The sequence below is a fragment of the Muntiacus reevesi genome, chromosome 2, assembly GCF_963930625.1.
Source record: "Muntiacus reevesi chromosome 2, mMunRee1.1, whole genome shotgun sequence".
Lineage (NCBI taxonomy): Eukaryota > Metazoa > Chordata > Mammalia > Artiodactyla > Cervidae > Muntiacus > Muntiacus reevesi.
The window spans coordinates 247741768-247760276 of record NC_089250.1 but is presented as its reverse complement, the minus strand read 5'-3'; the positions used below and the strand labels follow the sequence as shown (position 1 = coordinate 247760276).

General features: G+C 45.9%; 1 protein-coding gene across 3 annotated transcripts in view; it reads left to right on the top strand.

Moving 5' to 3' along the window:
- Nucleotides 1-454: 454 nt before the first annotated feature.
- The window catches only part of RANBP10 (RAN binding protein 10), a 59095-nt gene continuing 41040 nt past the window's right edge, over nt 455-18509 (top strand). For all 3 annotated transcript variants that reach the window (XM_065925573.1, XM_065925572.1, XM_065925571.1), the window contains exons 1-2: nt 455-697; nt 1481-1592. In XM_065925573.1, coding sequence (XP_065781645.1) covers nt 463-697; nt 1481-1592 — 347 coding nt within the window. In that variant the 5' untranslated portion in view covers nt 455-462. The remainder of the gene's footprint in view (nt 698-1480; nt 1593-18509) is intronic.

The following is an 18509-nucleotide window of genomic DNA, read 5'->3' as shown; positions in this document are numbered from 1 at the left end:
AGTCAAGCAGCAAAGGTGTACTCGGACAGGGAATAGGGACTGAGGGTCCCCTCAGAGTCAGTCATTACAGCGGATATGACCCTAGCGACCAGAGCTGAGGCTGGGGGATAAACAGAGGCCACGGGGGAGGGAGGTGAACTGAGAGACCAGAGCTGCGTTGCCAGCGGGAACTGTAGTTTTCGGTGTCTCAATGTCTCAGCTGAGCAGGCTTATGGCCGAGCAGGTTTGTACTACATCTTCCAGAGATCCTCACCAGCCTGAGCTGGTCCGCCCCTGGAGAGCTCTGCATTATGGGGAGTGGAGTCCGAAATGTGGCGAGGCGTGGTGAGGTCCAAAGCGAGTTGCAGGACTGGGACTCGGTTTCCCTGCGGCCCGGGTTGGCTTGCTGGTCATTGGCTGAGCGGGGCGGATCTGGTCCTGCTCTTCCCCGCCCCCAGTGACACAATAGCAGCTCCCTCCAAGATGGCGGCGGCGACGGCGGACCCGGGAGCTGGGAGCCCGCAGGTTGGAGACTCCTCCGGCGGGGCAACTGGGTGCGGGCTGCCGTCCCCAGGGGAGCAGGAACTGAGCCGGCGCCTGCAGCGCCTGTATCCCGCGGTCAACCAGCATGAGACGCCGCTGCCGCGCTCCTGGAGCCCCAAGGACAAGTACAACTACATCGGCCTCTCCCAGGGCAACCTCCGCGTCCACTATAAAGGTATCGGCCTTCTGGCCGAGGGGAGGAAAATGCCAGAGTGTCGGTGTAGCTGTAATGCCCAGCCGGTGCTCCATCATGTGCCTTCCCCAGCTCGGGTGCTCCGGGTTGGGCCTTAGCTCCGCAGGTGTCTAGGGTAGTGGAGCTGAGCGGGCCAGGGATTGACTGCCTTGTCTGCTCTGCCCTGAGACACCCGGTGTCAGGAGAACCGCAACAGGTGTCCGAACCAGTTCTGGGCTGGACCTTCTTCCCAGGGCCTTCCTGCTTGTCCTGAGGTAGCTCCAGAGACTCTAGCTGAGCCCTTTACCACTGCTTAGTTTCAAAAGTGTCTGAAGAAAGGGGTGGTCACATCCCCTCCCTCGGCCAGAGGTCCATGAGCTTGCTCACCTGCCAGACATCCCAGACAGGGCCTGAGGTTCTGCCCAAAGTCGTGGGGGCATCTTCCAGGGCTGCCTCTCCCTCCCCTACTCTTCCAAGTGGACTGCCTGTGTCCTGAAGAGTCTGCCAGCAGCACTAGGAAATCTCTCATGAAGGCACCCACGTTGCATGTACCCTCCTGTGGTTTCTGTGGTGGACAGAGTCCCAGGCAGGGCGGCTGTGCTTAGGAGGAGGTGAACCAAAGGTGGGAGGTTTATGTATTTGCTTAGTTGTTGTCTAATTATTTCTTGGACTGTGCAAGGGCTTTCTCTGGCAATGAAGGGGTAAAGTTGCCATGGAGCAGAGAGGAATGAGGCTTCCATTTGTAGTTCCCTCTGCTGAAATTTCTTCCTTGCCCTCTTCTATTAGGTCATGGCAAAAATCACAAAGATGCGGCGTCAGTGCGTGCCACCCACCCCATACCTGCTGCCTGTGGCATTTATTACTTTGAGGTGAAGATTGTCAGCAAAGGAAGAGATGGGTAAGCCCCTCCTGACCACCTTTCCCTCGACACGGAGCTGTTCCCTGTGGTCAGAGTTTGAGGTCTCCTGGTTGACACTTGTGCCTGCATGAGCTGCTGAGCTGCATGGGTCTGGGCTGCAAAGGGTTGAGTAGTGGGTACCTGTTTCCCGGCTGTAGTCATGACCTGGTCTAAGCAGTAGCTTTTGATGGCAAGTAAGTACATTTTGTAGAAGAGGGGCTTCTCTTTGGTGATGATGTAATGACTGTTTCCCTCACAAGTCAGGGAAACAAGTAACAAGTTTACATTAACAGTTCAGTGTCCGGAATGAAGTTCCCCCACTGTTGTGTGGTGTTTGTCACTTCCCTCCTTTCACACTGTTGCTGTATTCAAGGTTCCTTTTTATGGCATTTAGTCATGTAGAGGCCCCTGGGGACTTCAAAGAGATAGTAGAGTCTTTGCAGCATTCATCAAAGCTGTGTCAACCACTGGCCTGTCATCTTAGGGTAAACAGCATGGACATGGTCAGAATCAGGTGACCTTGCTACTCATAAACTTGTTTTTCAGTCCAGTGACTTGAACACCAGTTGGACCAGCTTTAGGAAGGTCCTCATTAAAGTCAGCATTGGGGAGGCTCCCTAATTTAGGGTGATCTAAGCAGATATAGGAAATAGGAGGGGAAATTTTTCATGTCTCTTCCTTTTCCTCTCCTAGTTTTCCTCTTTTTTTCTGGAGATTATCACAAAGCAGTTGTTTAAGTTATGAAATAAAATGATTTTAGCTGTCTTGGAAAAATTTTCCTCATCAAACCTTAGGTCTGGTTTGGGTGGTTTGCCAACCCCACCAGTGACCTTTGTTCCAACTCTTAATGTGTGTTCTTGAGCATTCAAAGTACTTCCTTTCTCAAGGGACAGTCCCCCTTGTGGTACATGCAAAATGCATGGCCAGGGGTCTTTGCTAGGGGCAAGACTGCCAGAGTTGGAGCTTTGCTTCCTCAGTGAAGTTGTAACATCCCTGCCTGGGAGGGCTCTGTGGTTGTGGATAGTAACGGGGCTTCCATCTGCTTGTCTGTCCTCTGGGGAGCTAGGCCAGCATCTGAGCTACCTTTAATCCCAGAATTCTGTGATTCTGAAATTCTGACCATGGCGAGCTATTACATCTTTTACTTTTATCCCCATGTAGTGAATTTACAGATAGGAAGTTTATATTATCAGAGCTCTTTATTTATTTGTTTTTAAATATATTTATTTGTTTGGCTGTGCCAGGTCTTACTTGTGGCATATGGGACCTTAGCCCCCAACCAGGGATCGAACACAGGTCCACCTGCAGTGGGAGCATGGAATCTTCGTCACTGGACCACCAGGGAAGTCTCTATGTGAGCTTTTTAGAGACCCCAGTTCGATTCCTGGGTCGGGAAGGTCCACTGCAGAAAGGATAGGCTCCCCACTCCAGTATTCCTGGGCTTCCCTTGTGGCTCAGCTGGTAGAGAATCTGCCTGCGATGCAGAAGACCTGGGTTCAATCCCTGGGTTGGGAAGATCCCCTGGAGAAGGGAAAGGCTACCCACTCCAGTTTTCTGGCCTGAAGAATTCCATGGACTGTATAGTCCATGGGGTTGCAAAGAGTTGGACATGACTGAGCGACTTTGACTTTGAACCTTCTATTTTCCCTTTCCACTGTCTGATAAAAGCACATACATTTAGTGTGCTGGAACTCACGTGAATAAGAATGGCCTCTTAAGATGAAACAAACATGGCAAAAATAGTTACAATGTAGACTGAAACGTTGGTGCTTCAGTCTTACATTGCCAGAGAAGTGGATTGGCATTTCCTAACCTTGTAGGTAGGAAAGTGGATCATTTTGGATAACAGGTGAGCTAGTAAAAGGAGAGAATAGTTTTTCAGAAGGGGAGTGTTTAAATGCAGAGACCTGGTTTCCTTCACCTGGCTTTTAACCTTTCAGTTATAAGTGGATCTTGCTGTAAAAGACCCTGTGTCTTGTCAGATTGTCATGCTGTTGGCGTTGCCTGCAAATCCGCAGAAAGTTGAACATCTTCTCCCAGCTTTCCTAGCAGTTTTTTTTTTCCTAGCATTTTTACATGTGGTAAATATAGCTGTGAAGTTGACCTGGAAACCTCAGTCTTAGAAAGGTCACAAGTCACGTATGCCTACTTTAGTTGACCGCTTTCAGAGGAAATGTGTACGAATGTCCGCTATGGCCTCTTTATGGAATTCCTGAAAGCCTTCTCGTGGCTAGGATATAGCCAGATGGGCCAGGTGTGGTTTTGAGGAGGCCAGGGGCTGTTCCAGGGCAGACAATGATCAGCTTGTTTCCTGTTTGCCGTCAGTGTTGAAGGTGTGTTTCTGACTTGGGTTTGGTCCATGACCCAGGTGTTAACCGGTTGTGTAGCTTTCCTGTATTATCTAGTTCCATCTTCACGGCATCTCTGGAAAGTGGCTGGAGTGGATGATGATGTACCTGTTTCATGGGTGAGCCCTGAGTCCCAGGGATGTTTGGTGACCTACCCTGGCCACAGGGCTTAGGGTGCGCAGTGGAGTAGCCTGACTTGTCAGGTGCCTCCACTTGATCCCAGACATATGTGTCCACCCTCCTGCCACCTTTCCCTGTTGCATTCTTCCCCTGGGTGGAGAGAATGTCCAGTCGGAGTCTTAGGAGGTCCTAGTGTTCTTAGAGAACTGAAAGGTGCTTGGTGCTGAGTGGGGCCAGAGAAGTGTGGCATGCTCTGGACTGGACTTTGTTGACTTACCATTCTGCTGAATCTGTAGACCTGTTTTTCTGTAGATTTGGGGACAGGCCTTTTTAAAGGGTGTCGAGAACCCAGTCATCAGTGTCATTGTTTTCCAGAAAGGCCTTTGTTCTGAAGATGTCTTTTGTAGAAGAATACATGAAGTGTGTCTGATTCCCTTATGGCTCAGACAGTGAAGAATCTGCCTGCAATGCGGGAGACCCAGGTTTGGTCCCTGGGTTGGGATTCCAGGGGTTGGGAAGATCCCCTGGAGAAGGAAATGGCAATCCGCTCCAGTATTCTTGCCTAGAGAGTTCCATGGACAGAGGAGCCTGACGGGCTACGGTCCACGGGGTCACAAAGAGTCAGAGGTGACTGAGCAACTGTACTTTCACTTTCAAGCGTGTCTGGTTAGAAAGATTTCATTTCAAGGGTTGTATTGATTCGTACCTGCTGTGTGCCAAGTGCATGCTTGGTACGGGGAGAACAACAGGAAAGCCTGCACAGGCCAGCCTGGTCCTCAGAGAGCCCTCGGCCTACCTACGAAAGGGTGGACTGGAGGGCTCTCTGCATGAGGAGGCAGAGCCTGGGCATGGTTTTGAGGGATGAGTAGGAGTTTCTCAGCAAGTGAGACCTGTTGGACTTAAAATGAGCCTGGTTGGTAGCTGACCTGATGTCTGGGCACTCCTCACATACAAGGGAGGGCTGGAGAAGGAAGGGGTTATGTTTGAGCTAAGAGCTGGTCTCACACTGACGGGTTTCAGCTGCATTTTGCCGAGTCACCAGAGCTGGGAACCCCAAGAGGAGACATCAGAGCCCTGCCACTGGTGCCAGGAGATAAGGGCATTTGGGTTGATCTTGTTAGGAAGCCAAGGAGGCCCTGAAACCGAGGGTCCCTGGGGAGTGATGTGCTCAGGCAGAGTTTGTGGACCTTTGGGTGTCTCCGGCTCTTAGTGATGACGCATGGAGGGTGTGGCTGGCCGGGCTGACAGATGGTCCAGTGTGACCCTCAAAATAGACTGTAACATCATCCCCGCAGCGGCGGCGGTGGCCTCCTGACATGTGATGAGTGGCTCTGCCCAAGAACAGCAAGCCTGGGCCAGAGCACTGGATGGAATGGTGGGGGTGGGGGGCTCTCCTCTCCTCTGCAGCTGGTGCTCAGGCCCTGTGGCCCTCCGGCCACAGCCAGCCTGCCTTTCCTTGCACTTATAGCTGACTTTCTTTGGCCAGTCAGCAGTGTGGTCATTGATTAATTCTCCACATCAATGCGAAGCACACATCGTTTTGTCCCAGTCCCAGGCCTGGGCCCCAGGAACATAGGCCCGAGGCCCATCTGGAGAGGAGGCAGGTATGCCCGTGCACGTGACCTCACAGGGTGGTGTAGCAAAAGCCCATCCATGATGTGTGCCGTCCCCAAGGGTGGCCCAGAAGTTGAGCTTCCTCCTGTACCTGAGAGTTTGGGAAAACTTCATAGAAGAGGTGATGATGCTGAATCTGGAAGGGCAGGTTGTAGCATTCCAGGTGGACAAAGCGAGAATCGAGGCCCTAGACGGAGGGAGCAGGGCATCAAAAGATGTGGCGCATGGAGCGTGAGAGAGGCAGGGGCCAGGTCAGAAATACCTGGCCAGTGTGCTTTGGCCAAGGAGCTTAGGCTTATCCTGAGGACAGCAGTGTATGAGAACTTTGGATCTGCCTGCACTTTTGAGACTGGATAGGGGAGAAGAGACTCCACTGGTCTGATTCCACCAGGTCCCGCTGTCTGAGATCCCCGTCTGGTGCGAGCTAGTGATTTTAGGTCCTTGATTCCAGCCATGGCTTCCCTACAGCAGTTATCTTTTCTCTCTGTTGGCTGGCCTCTCTCCTGTTTGGTGGGATGCAGAGGTAGGAGGTTGAAAACTGGTAGCCAGAGTGACTTCCCAGAGGCGAAAGGCCTCTGTGTGTGCTGGTATTCTCTGGTACTCTGAGTTAAGTCCCATCTGAAAGGCAACACTGTCCATAATTTTCCATGGAGACTCAGAGATCTGCTCACCCAATTAAGACCTCACCTGCCATGTTTCTGGTTTGGTGAGCCACTTGAGCACAGGCCTTCCAGTGAGAGGCAGCCTGTGGCTGGCCCCTCACCCTGGGGTTCCCCACTCCCGTCTCTGTGCTGTGTACAGTGTGGTTGAGAATCGTGGTGCCCATCTGTGGACCTGGGGAAGGTCTTGTCCTGCCGATCATGAGCAGTTGGTGCTGTCTTTGCCCAAGGCGGCTGCTGACGGTGGTTGTTCCTTGTTTGCGCTGACTGTCCCCTGGTGCTGATGGCCTCCTGGGCAGACACTGACTGCATCTATCCCTAGTAACGAGTGGCACTGTTTCTGGAGACCCAACATATTGAGGCTCTGGAGCAGCTTGGAGCCTTGTATCGCTGACCTGTGTTGGGTGTGAAAGCCCAGGTCTAGTTGGGTGGGTGTACTCAGGTGTGATCTGGCCTAGAGCAAGAAGACTGGAGTCCACGTTGTGTCCACTTTTCTGGTAAGACCTACTCCTGCCCTGAGCACTTCTGGGCTTCCCTGAGACCTCCCTACCCATTGTATATCACCGCCCAGGCTCCACCGGTTGAGCTGAGAGTGAGGAGTGTGACTTCTTTCTTCAGAACTGGGGACTTCCTTGTCAAGGATCAGCCAGTAGAGAAATTTCTAAAATTCACTTCACGCCTTCCCCCGCCCCCTGTACCACACCCACATTATTTTTTGTTCTCAGGCATGTTTGGTCTGTTCCCTGGATAGGTCACCACGCAAGGGGGATTTCCCATTAGAATGGCAGCCGGAGCTCCTTGGAGTGGAGCAAATAGGGGGATGGTCTCAGCAGCTGTGCATTTCAGGCACCATGTGCCATCCTACTCTGGGACCATTGAGAAGGAATCAGGGGCCCCAGAGTGGGTCTCTGTAGTCAGAGGTCAGTTAGAAAGAAGGGACTGATCACTAGGAGAGGGGTGGGTGGCACCACGTCTAAATGCAAGGATGTTCCTCTGCCTCCCTAGAAATTTTGCATCCGTCTAGCTCCAAGATCCTTGGTGTTTTGTTGTAATTGAAATGTGAGACACTGAAAAATAAATAAAAGAATTAAAAAAAAAAAAAGAAATGTGAGATTGTGACTCTGTTGCTAGAAAAGAGGCATTGGGGTGAGAGGTTTGCTGCTGGAACAGGGCCAAGCCCGCTGCCAGGAAAGGGCTAGTTAAAATATGGTCTGGACTGTTTAGGAAAGTCTTTGTGTTCTTCATATGCTCTCTGCCTCTCCTACCTCTTGGACCTTAGAGATGGCTTGGGGTTCAGAGAAGTTTACGTTAGGTTATGGACGCCAAGTGTCAAGGCTCAGATATCTGCACTGTCTGCTCAGCTTCCATGGAAGATGTCATGAACCAATAGCAGCACTCATTCTTGTCCAGACAGAGCCCCAGAAGTTTTCTTACTACCCAGCACATCAGGCAGGTACTGTCTTTTTGTCAGAGTTTCATATGATACAGAAACCTACTGGTCCTTGGGGCAGAGACAATTTCAGATGAGAAGAGATGGAGAGAGGAGAAAGACAGTGTGCCCCGATGGTTCGAGGGCTCAACTTTTGTCTTCTGGAGGACATTGCTGAGGCCAAGCTGAACCAAGGGGAAAGGAGTAGAGGCGATGGTCTGCTGAGTAAAATTGGTTATAACCCAGTTTACAAAGCCATGTGTCTGAAATTGGCATGGGCTGTTTTATTATACAGTGTTCTTTTTTAATATCAACTGTTGTGCCAGGAGTTTATTGGTAGTTATGTATGCCTTGCCTTTTTTTTTTTTAACCAAAATGTATTTTTATTTTACCTATAATCTATTTTAACTGTAAAAGAATACTCTTAAAAAAAAAAAAAGAATACTCTTGCAACACCTGACACAGTGTACATTTTATTTTTTTTTTCAGTGTTACATTTTCAGTGTACATTCAGTAAACAAATGCAGGTTATTGCTGTTATGTATGTTGTATCATTTGGGAACATTGCAGAGAACAGAAAATGATTTCGGGTACTCTAAGCAGGTAGGGGGTTTATTACGTGGAATTCAATGCTTTCAAAATCGTTAGGACTTAGTTTCCAGGTAATGGCAGGCTACTTGAATAAAACCTTGTACTGAGAATGATGAAAAGATGTTAACTTACAAACAAGCAAACTCAAGGCCAGTTTCTGGATGAATACCTATAACTAGGGAGCTAAGAGTACTATCTGAGTACCTAAGAGCATTTGCTGTGTCCACTCTCAGCTCTGCTCCAGCTTTGTAATTGCACAGTGCCAGAGAGGTTAGCGTCTGGAGCTTATGGGTTGTGGAGGTCTGGGAAGAACCTGCTCACATTAAGGTGGGGTGCCAATGGGCTATTACAGTTAAGGGCAGCATATTTGGTTCTAGAATATGATAAGCTCTGTAAATTCAAGGCTTGGTCCTTGAGTTTCCCAAGAAATTCTTGAAGGAAGGAGGCAGAATCCAGGGTTAGGAATAACCTGCCTAGAGCCACCCATGGGGGCTGTTCTGCCTGTTCCTGTTTCATGGGCTCTCTGGGTGCTTTGATGGTGCTGGTGGCGGTGGATGCATGGGGGTCTACACATTCAAAGCCGCCTTCCTCCCTGCAAGCACGTCCTGTCTCATGGCTCCTTTGCCTTCAGATTTGGTCTTCCTTGGAAGACCTGGGTTGGGTCCATTCGTCTCTGTAATACCCCTCCTCTCAGGGGAGTGCGTGGGCTGCACAGAGTTGGGCTCAGTGGGTCACTGGGTGGCTTCCTGACAGAGGGGCAGGGTAGAGGGATGACTGCTGGAGAAGCAGCTTGTACATGAGGTACAAGTGTCCTGATGGACTGTGGCTTTAAGCAGGCCCATCAGACCACAAACTAAAACCCCCAGCATCAAATATTTCAGAACTAAGTATCAGTTGGGGTCTTTCCTGAAATGTCTCCCAGGGACCATTTTGTAACCACGATCCCAGTTGTTCAGTCACTAAGTTGTGTGTGACTCTCTGTGACCCTGTGGACTGCAGCATGCCAGGCTTCCCTGTCCTTCACCATCTCCTAGAGTTTGCTCAGACTCATGTCCATTGAGTCGGTGATGACCCCAGAGGTCCCCTCTGATGTGGAGGCGTTAATTTCTTGTCTGGGGCAGGTTCTGACATGAACAAGATTGCCAGCCTTCCTATCTGTGGCTAAGGTGTTAGATGTCAGGATGAAACTGGCGAGATTCCAGCAGCACCTTGCAGGGCTGAGGCAGAGGGTGGGGGAGTGGTGACAGACAGCGGCTGAACTACCTTCCTGCAGCCCGCAAGAGCCATCTCAGCCCTGAGGCTGAGGAGCTTTTCCTTCTCTCCTCCTTGTCACATCCTACCAGAGCTCTGTGGGCCTGGGGACAGTTAGTTGATGGAGCTTAAATTTAAAATGTTTAGGGAATTCCCTGGTGGTCCAGTGGTTAGGACTCAGCATTTTCACTGCCAGGCCAGGTTGGATCTTTGATTGGGGAACTAAGATCCCTCAAGCTGTGCAGCGTGGCTGGAAAAAAAAAAATAAAGTTCAGGTCGCATAGTCATTGATTCATATATCTAATGTAACATTTGTTAAAAAAAGTGTTTCTGGGCTTGCCACCCCATAAAATCCACCTTCCCTCAAAGGGGAAGTTGATAAAAGTTTAGAAAGAGCTAGGTCTGTATTCTTCACTCTTATTGTCTGCTGTGTGCTTATGGTGCGGGACTTCTTTCTTCTGGCCCTGACACGAGGCCTGGGTACGCTGATGCTTTCCACTAAGCTCTGTGCCAAGCCCTGCTTGTCTCATCCAGAAAAGCCAGATGAGGCTAGTGCTGGCCTGCAGGGCCATAAGGGTGTTTTTGGTGACTCCCACGTGTGTACTAAAATAAATACAACATTAAACATGCCATTTTAACCATTTTTAAGTGTAAAATTCAGCGGTATTAGTTGTGTTCAACTTGTGCAACTATCACTACTGTTTTCCAGAACTTTTTCATCACCCCAGACAGAAACTCTGCACCCATTAAGCAATAACTTCCCATCCCTCCCCACCCTCCTCCCAGCCCCTGGTAACCTCTAATCTCCTTTCTGTCTCTATGAATTTGCCTATTGTAGATATTTCATATAAGTAGAATCATACAGCATTGTCCTTTTATGTCTGGTTTATTTCATTTAGCATAATGTTTGCAAGGTTTATCTTATGTTATGACCTGTGTCAGAATCTTATTCTTTTTTACCGCTGTATGTATTTCCCACATTTTCTTTATCCATTCATCTGTTGATGGACACTTGAGCTTTTTATATCTTTGACTATTGTGAATAATGGTATAATGAACATCGGCATGCAAGTGTCTGTTTGAGTTTGTCTTTTCAGTTCTTTTGGGTGTATACTTAAGAATTGCTTGATTGAGTGTATACTTAAGAATTCCCTGGTGGCTGAGCAATTGGGGCTTTGCACTTTGCAGCCACAAAAAGAAAAAATTTTGCTTGATTGTTCTGTTTAACTTTTTGAGGAATCACTGGACTGTTTTCCACTGTGGCTATACAGTTTTATATCTCTACCAGCAAAGTGTGAAGTTTCTAATTTCTTTACTTTTTCACCAATAACTTACTTCCTCTTTCCTTTCTCCCTTCCTCTTATCCTTCTTTATTTCCTTCCCCATCCTATGTGTGAATTAGTATCTATCTTATGTGTGAATTAGTATCTCATTTTGGTTTGCAGTTTTAATGGATTAGTAATGTTGAGCATCTTTTCATGTATTTATTGTCCGCTTGTATATCTTCTTTGGAGAAATGTCTACCAAAAAAAAAAAAAGTCCTTTGGCTAGTTTATGATTGGGTCATTTGTCTTTTTGTTGTTGAGTTGTAGGAATTCTGTATATTTTTGAATATTAGATGCTCATAAAGCTATGATTTAGAAATATTTTCTCCCATTTTCCAAGTTGTCTTTTCACTTTTTGTTTTTTAACCTTCCTGCACAGCTTGTGAGATCTTAGTTCCCCAACCAGGGATCAAACCCATGCTCCCTGCATTGGAAGTGTGAAGTCCTAAGCACTGGACCACCAGGGAATTCTCTCTTTTCATTTTCTTGATAATGACCTTTGACGCATAAAAGTTTTAATTTTGATGAAGTCCAGTTCATCTGTTTTTTTTCTTTTGGTGCTCATATCATATCATATGATACTTCTGGTTCATATCTAAGAATCCATTGCCTAAACCACAGTCATGAATCTTTTCTTCTAAGTGTTTTATTGTTTTAACTCTTATATTAAGATGTTTTGAGTTAATTTTTATACAAGATATGAAGTAGAAATCCAATTGTCTTAGCACCAACTGTTGAGGAGACTATTCTTCCCCATTGAATGGACTTGGCACCCTTGTTGGAAGTGATTTGACTGTATAAATTTACTTCTGGCCTTTGAATTCTTTTCTACTAGTTTATATGTCTGCCTGTGCCAGTGCTACACTATTTTGATTACTGTAGTTCTGTAGTGAGTTTTGAAATCAGGAAATAGAAATCTTTTAACTTTGTTCTTTCTTTAAAATTGTTTTAGTGACTTGGGGTCCCTAGCAAGTCTGTATGGATTTTGAGGGTTCTCTTTTCCACTCCTACAAAAAAGACTGTCAGAATTTTGGCAGGGATTGTGCTGAATCTGTAGGCCAACTTAGAGTGTGCTAACAACACTTTCCATCTACAATATGAAGTCTTCCAGTCCATGAACACAGGATGTCTTTCCATTTATTTTTGTCTTCTTTAATTTCTTTCAGCAGTGTTCTATAATTTTTTGTGTACAAGCCTTTTCACCTCCTTGGTTAAATTTATTCCTGAGGGTTTTGTTTGTTAGTTTGATTTTAGATGCTATTGTAAATGGAATTGTTGTCTTAATTTTCTCCTTTAAGTGTTCAGTGTTAGTATATAGAAACACAGCTGCTTTTTATGTGTTGATTTTGTATCCTGCGACTTGGGTGTTTATTAACTCTAGTAAGCTTCCTGTATATCATTTGGGATTCTTTCGATATAGGATTTTCTATATGTAGGGTCATGTCCTCTGCAAATAGAAATAGTTTTACTTATTCCTTTCCAATTTTTATACCTTTTATTTATTTATTTTTTTCTTGTCTAATCAATCTGAATAGAAGTTTCAGTACAGTGTTGAATAGCAGTGGTGAAACGTCGACAACCACCAGTCCATTCTCAATGCTCCTCATCTTAGGGTAAAAGTTTTCAGTCTTTCACCGTTTGGTATGTTGGCTGTGAGTTTTTTCTAAGTGCCATGTATCTTGTTGAAAAAGTTCCCTTTTGTTCCTGGTTTTCTGAGTGTTTTTATCATGAAAGGGTGTTGGATTTTTCAGATGCTTTTTCTGTCAATTAGATGATCATGTGGTTTTTTTTTTCTTTGTTCTATTAATGTAGTTTATTATATTGATTGATTTGCTTATGTTAAATTGCCCGTGACTTCCTGAAATAAATCCCCTTTGGTCATGGTATTAATCCTTTTAATGTTGTTGAATTTGGTTTGCTATAGTTTTATTGAAATTTTGTGCATCTCCATTCAGAAGGTGTATTGATCTGTAATTTCCTTTTCTTTTGGTGTCTTTTCTTGATGGCTTTTGATCACAGCTTCAGGGGTCTCCCCCATTTTGGACTTGCATCTGGGTACAGCACACTTGGAACAGTACCCAAACGTTACTTGGCCAAGAGCTGAAGTCTCTAGGTGAGAGCTAGGAAGGCACTTAAGAGACTGTTAGTCCAACCTGTCTTTCTGACAAGGAACCTGAACTGTGGGGTGAAATCCAAGTCTCCTAGTCCTGAGTTAGGCTGGAGTGTCTGAGACCAGGCTTCAGAGCCTGAGATGTTGTCTCTGGAGCCCAGCTGCCAAGTGTCCCTGTCACTTAGAATCCTCCTGTGCTTCTCTTCAGGAGGCAGGAAGGGAATGTCAGACTTGTTGCCAAAGGGGTTCTTTGGGTGGAGTGCTCCAAGCTGTCTTTCCTGTCCGGGTGGGGGCTTGCAGCAAAGGGTAGTCTCCTCCCTCCAGGCCTTGTTGTACATCTCCGGAGGGTGGGAGAGTCCAGAGGCCTGCTTTCTAAGGTCCTGTCCTTTGTCCACCCCCAGGCTTGCCTGGCTCATGGAAGAGTCTCCAGTCGGTGAGAGCTGTGCTGAGGCTGTCACCGTGTCCATGGGATCTCCTGAGGGTGTGCTCCGGGAGGTGCTTAGGATGCACTAGGGGCCATGTGAGCCAGAGCCCCAGCTGAGCATGGAGTTGGACCCTTTCCGGCTGTTGCTGCGGGTGTGCTCTCCTCATGCAGCTTCCACTCTCCTGTCAAGGTTCAGGGAAGTAAGAATACCAAGGAGCTGGCACGAAGGCCCAGGCCCCCATTGTCTCTCCCTGGTATTGAAATGTTGCGCTGGGACAGCCCAGGGAGAGTCTGATGGCTGAGAGCCAGCAACCTCCTCGGTGTGCAGCCATCAGCTGGTTCTTGAAAATGACTTTTTCTGTGTGCTCGCAACTCTCCGCATGACTGCAGTGGATCCAGTGGACTGTTGCTTTTGTGGGAGAGTCATCAGAGCGGGCGGAGGACAGCACAGGCCCCGGAAAACCACCAGTCCATTCTCAAAGCTGCTCATCTTGAGTGCCCCAGTTTACCTCTGCTGCCTCAGGGCGGGCCTGGCGGTGGTCTGCAAGGGCCACGGCTGCCACCGCGCCTCCTCTGCCTGCTCTCCGGTGGACCCCCACCCAGCTTGGCCCAAGCTGGGCCAGTTGGTGCCCTCTTCTCTGGAGCCTGACAGAGAGGCAGAGTCACTCTTCAGGCTCACGTGTTTTTTTGCGGGAAAGGATAGAGACTGAGGAGGTGGAGGCCGACTGATGGCCTCCCTACCACGGTAGCTTGTCGGTTGTCTGTCTGTACTTATTGGCTGTCTAATATGATAGACACATGATATTCTTCATTGCGCTGCCCAATTGGAAGAAAGGAGAAAATCAGATGGATTTAACTTACTTTCAGTTGTTTTAGGAGGTAAATAACTTTTCCTGCAAGCTCCTCAGATATATCCTGCTGCTTGAAAAGAAAGCCCTGGTGGACATGTGAACTGTCAAGGAGCTAAACTCTGTCTATTCTAGTCACTGGCTTGGGGAGCGAGAGCCCCTCTTGCCTCCCAGGAGACCTTGGCAGCCTGTGTCTGTGAGTGTTCCTAGCATTGCCTGACCTTTTACCAAGAAGGAAGCAAATGCTCACCTCCTTTCTCCTTGGTAATTCCATGTAAAACAGGCATTCCTTTTTATTTATTTTATTTATTTATTTATTTATTTATTTATTTTTAAATATTATTTTATTAGTTGGAGGCCAATCACTTTACAACATTTCAGTGGGTTTTGTCATACATTGACATGAATCAGCCATATAGTTACACGTATTCCCCATCCCGATCCCCCCTCCCACCTCCCTCCCCACCCGACTCCTCAGGGTCCTCCCAGTGCACCAGGCCCGAGCACCTGACTCATGCATCCCACCTGGGCTGGTGGTCCGTTTCACCATAGATAATATACATGCTGTTCTTTCAAAACATCCCACCCTCACGTTCTCCCCCAGAGTTCAAAAGTCTGTTCTGTACTTCTGTGTCTCTTTTTCTGTTTTGCATATAGGGTTATCGCCACCATCTATCTAAATTCCGTATATATGTGTTAGTATACTGTAATGTTCTTTATCTTTCTGCCTTACTTCACTCTGTATAATGGGCTCCAGTTTCATCCATCTCATTAGAACTGATTCAAATGAATTCTTTTTAACGGCTGAGTAATATTCCATGGTGTATATGTACCACAGCTTCCTTATCCATTCATCTGCTGATGGGCATCTGGGTTGCTTCCATGTCCTGGCTATTATAAACAGTGCTGCGATGAACATTGGGGTGCACATGTCTCTTTCAGATCTGGATTCCTCAGTGTGTATGCCTAGAAGTGGTATTGCTGGGTCATATGGCAGTTCTATTTCCAGTTTTTTAAGAAATCTCCACACTGTTTTCCATAGTGGCTGTACTAGTTTGCATTCCCACCAACAGTGTAAGAGGGTTCCCTTTTCTCCACACCCTCTCCAGCATTTATTGCTTGTAGACTTTTGGATAGCAGCCATCCTGACTGGCGTGTAATGGTACCTCATTGTGGTTTTGATTTGCATTTCTCTGATGATGAGTGATGTTGAGCATCTTTTCATGTGTTTGTTAGCCATCTGTATGTCTTCTTTGGAGAAATGTCTGTTTAGTTCTTTGGCCCATTTTTTGATTGGGTCGTTTATTTTTCTGGAATTGAGCTTCAGGAGTTGCTTGTATATTTTTGAGATTAATCCTTTGTCTGTTTCCTCATTTGTTATTATTTTCTCCCAATCTGAGGGCTGTCTTTTCACCTTACTTATAGTTTCCTTTGTTGTGCAAAAGCTTTTAATTTTCATTAGGTCCCATTTGTTTATTTTTGCTTTTATTTCCAATATTCTGGGAGGTGGGTCATAGAAGATCTTGCTGTGATTTATGTCGGAGAGTGTTTTGCCTATGTTCTCCTCTAGGAGTTTTATAGTTTCTGGTCTTACATTTAGATCTTTAATCCATTTTGAGTTTATTTTTGTGTATGGTGTTAGAAAGTGTTCTAGTTTCATTCTTTTACAAGTGGTTGACCAGTTTTCCCAGCACCACTTGTTAAAGAGATTGTCTTTTTTCCATTGTATATCCTTGCCTCCTTTGTCAAAGATGAGGTGTCCATAGGTTCGTGGATTTATCTCTGGGCTTTCTATTCTATTCCATTGATCTATATTTCTGTCTTTGTGCCAGTACCATACTGTCTTGATGACTGTGGCTTTGTAGTAGAGTCTGAAGTCAGGCAGGTTGATTCCTCCAGTTCCATTCTTCTTTCTCAAGATTACTTTCGCTATTCGAGGTTTTTTGTATTTCCATACAAATTGTGAAATTATTTGTTCTAGTTCTGTGAAAAATACCGTTGGTAGCTTGATAGGGATTGCATTGAATCTATAGATTGCTTTGGGTAGAATAGCCATTTTGACAATATTGATTCTTCCAATCCATGAGCACGGTATGTTTCTCCATCTGTTTGTGTCCTCTTTGAGTTCTTTCATCAGTGTTTTATAGTTTTCTATGTATAGGTCTTTTGTTTCTTTAGGTAGATATACTCCTAAGTATTTTATTCTTTTTGTTGCAATGGTGAATGGTATTGTTTCCTTAATTTCTCTTTCTGTTTTTTCATTGTTAGTGTATAGGAATGCAAGGGATTTCTGTGTGTTAATTTTATATCCTGCAACTTTACTATATTCATTGATTAGCTCTAGTAATTTTCTGGAAGAGTGTTTAGGGTTTTCTATGTAGAGGATCATGTCATCTGCAAACAGCGAGAGTTTCACTTCTTCTTTTCCTATCTGGATTCCTTTTACTTCTTTTTCTGCTCTGATTGCTGTGGCCAAAACTTCCAACACTATGTTGAATAGTAGTGGTGAGAGTGGGCATCCTTGTCTTGTTCCTGATTTCAGAGGAAATGCTTTCAATTTTTCACCATTGAGGGTGATGCTTGCTGTGGGTTTGTCATATATAGCTTTTATTATGTTGAGGTATGTTCCTTCTATTCCTGCTTTCTGGAGAGTTTTAATCATAAATGAGTGTTGAATTTTGTCAAAGGCTTTCTCTGCATCTATTGAGATAATCATATGGTTTTTATCTTCCAATTTGTTAATGTGGTGTATTATGTTGATCGATTTGCGGATATTAAAGAATCCTTGCATTCCTGGGATAAAGCCCACTTGGTCATGGTGTATGATTTTTTTAATATGTTGTTGGATTCTGTTTGCTAGAATTTTGTTAAGGATTTTTGCATCTATGTTCATCAGTGATATTTGCCTGTAGTTTTCTTTTTTTGTGGCATCTTTGTCTGGTTTTGGAATTAGGGTGATGGTGGCCTCATAGAATGAGTTTGGAAGTTTACCTTCATCTGCAATTTTCTGGAAGAGTTTGAGTGAGATAGGTGTTAGCTCTTCTCTAAATTTTTGGTAGAATTCAGCACACAGCTGCTTTTTATGTGTTGTTTTTGTATCCTGAAACTTTGCTGAATTTGTTTGTTCTAACAGTTTTTTGTGGAATCTAGAATTTTCTACATATAGAATCATGTCATCTGTGAACAGAGATAGTTTTACCCATTCCTTTCCAATTTGGATGCCTTTTTATTTCTTTCTCTTGTCTAATTGCTTTAGCTAGAACTTCTGATATTCTGTTGAATAGAAGTGGCGAAAGCAGGCACCTTTCCTGTTCCTGATATTAGAGGAAAAGTCTTCAGTCTTTCACCATTGAATATGATATTAGCTGTGTTTTTCTCATATAAGACCTTTTATTATGTTGAGATTGTTTCCTTTTATGCCTAGTTTGTTGAGTGTTTTTGAGAAGTAATATACCATACAGCCCACTCACTTACAGTGTACAGTTCAGTGTTTTTTAGTGTTCTTAAAGTTTTTTTCCCTCTCTTTGCTTATCTTAAACTGGTTGGATAACAGTTTTCAAGTGTATGAATACTTGCTCGAAGGCTGCATGTTTTTGAAATTTTAAGACATTATACTTTTGGAAAGACTTAATGTCACACAGTGTTTGAAGAGTTGAGACTCATTCCCTTTGAGCTCTGACTTAGCTTGACTTCATATGAACATTTCAAGTTAGGATCCTGTGGGGCTGCTCCCTGTATCAGTGACACTCACAGGGGCATGACATTCAGGTGTGGAGATTGGTCTCTTCTGGGTGCTCTACCCTTAGCTTACCTACTCAGATTCTCAAGATGACCCTGGGGTTTGTACAGAGGCTCCCAGGCCATCTGCTGGTCAACACTGCCCCAGCTGTGGGATGGAGTCTGTAGGAAGGTGTTGAGGGGTAGCTGCCGGAGGTGGAAGAGGCTTCTCCTGTTGAGAGACCTAAGCAGCTTGTGTTTGAGTGCATGTGCCTTCCCTGTTCTCTTGGGAAGTTGTGGAACCAGAACTCTGTTGCTGGTGGCCAAGCATACTTTCCCTGGATGACCCTTGACCTCCCCTATTTGCAGTAGCCCTAAGCAGTCGGGTCACCCAGGAAGCATACGTGCTTCAAACACTTAAGCCTTCATCTTAGTGTCAGGAAAGCTGAATGTGAGGGGTGGGATCGCATGTGGTGTTGGG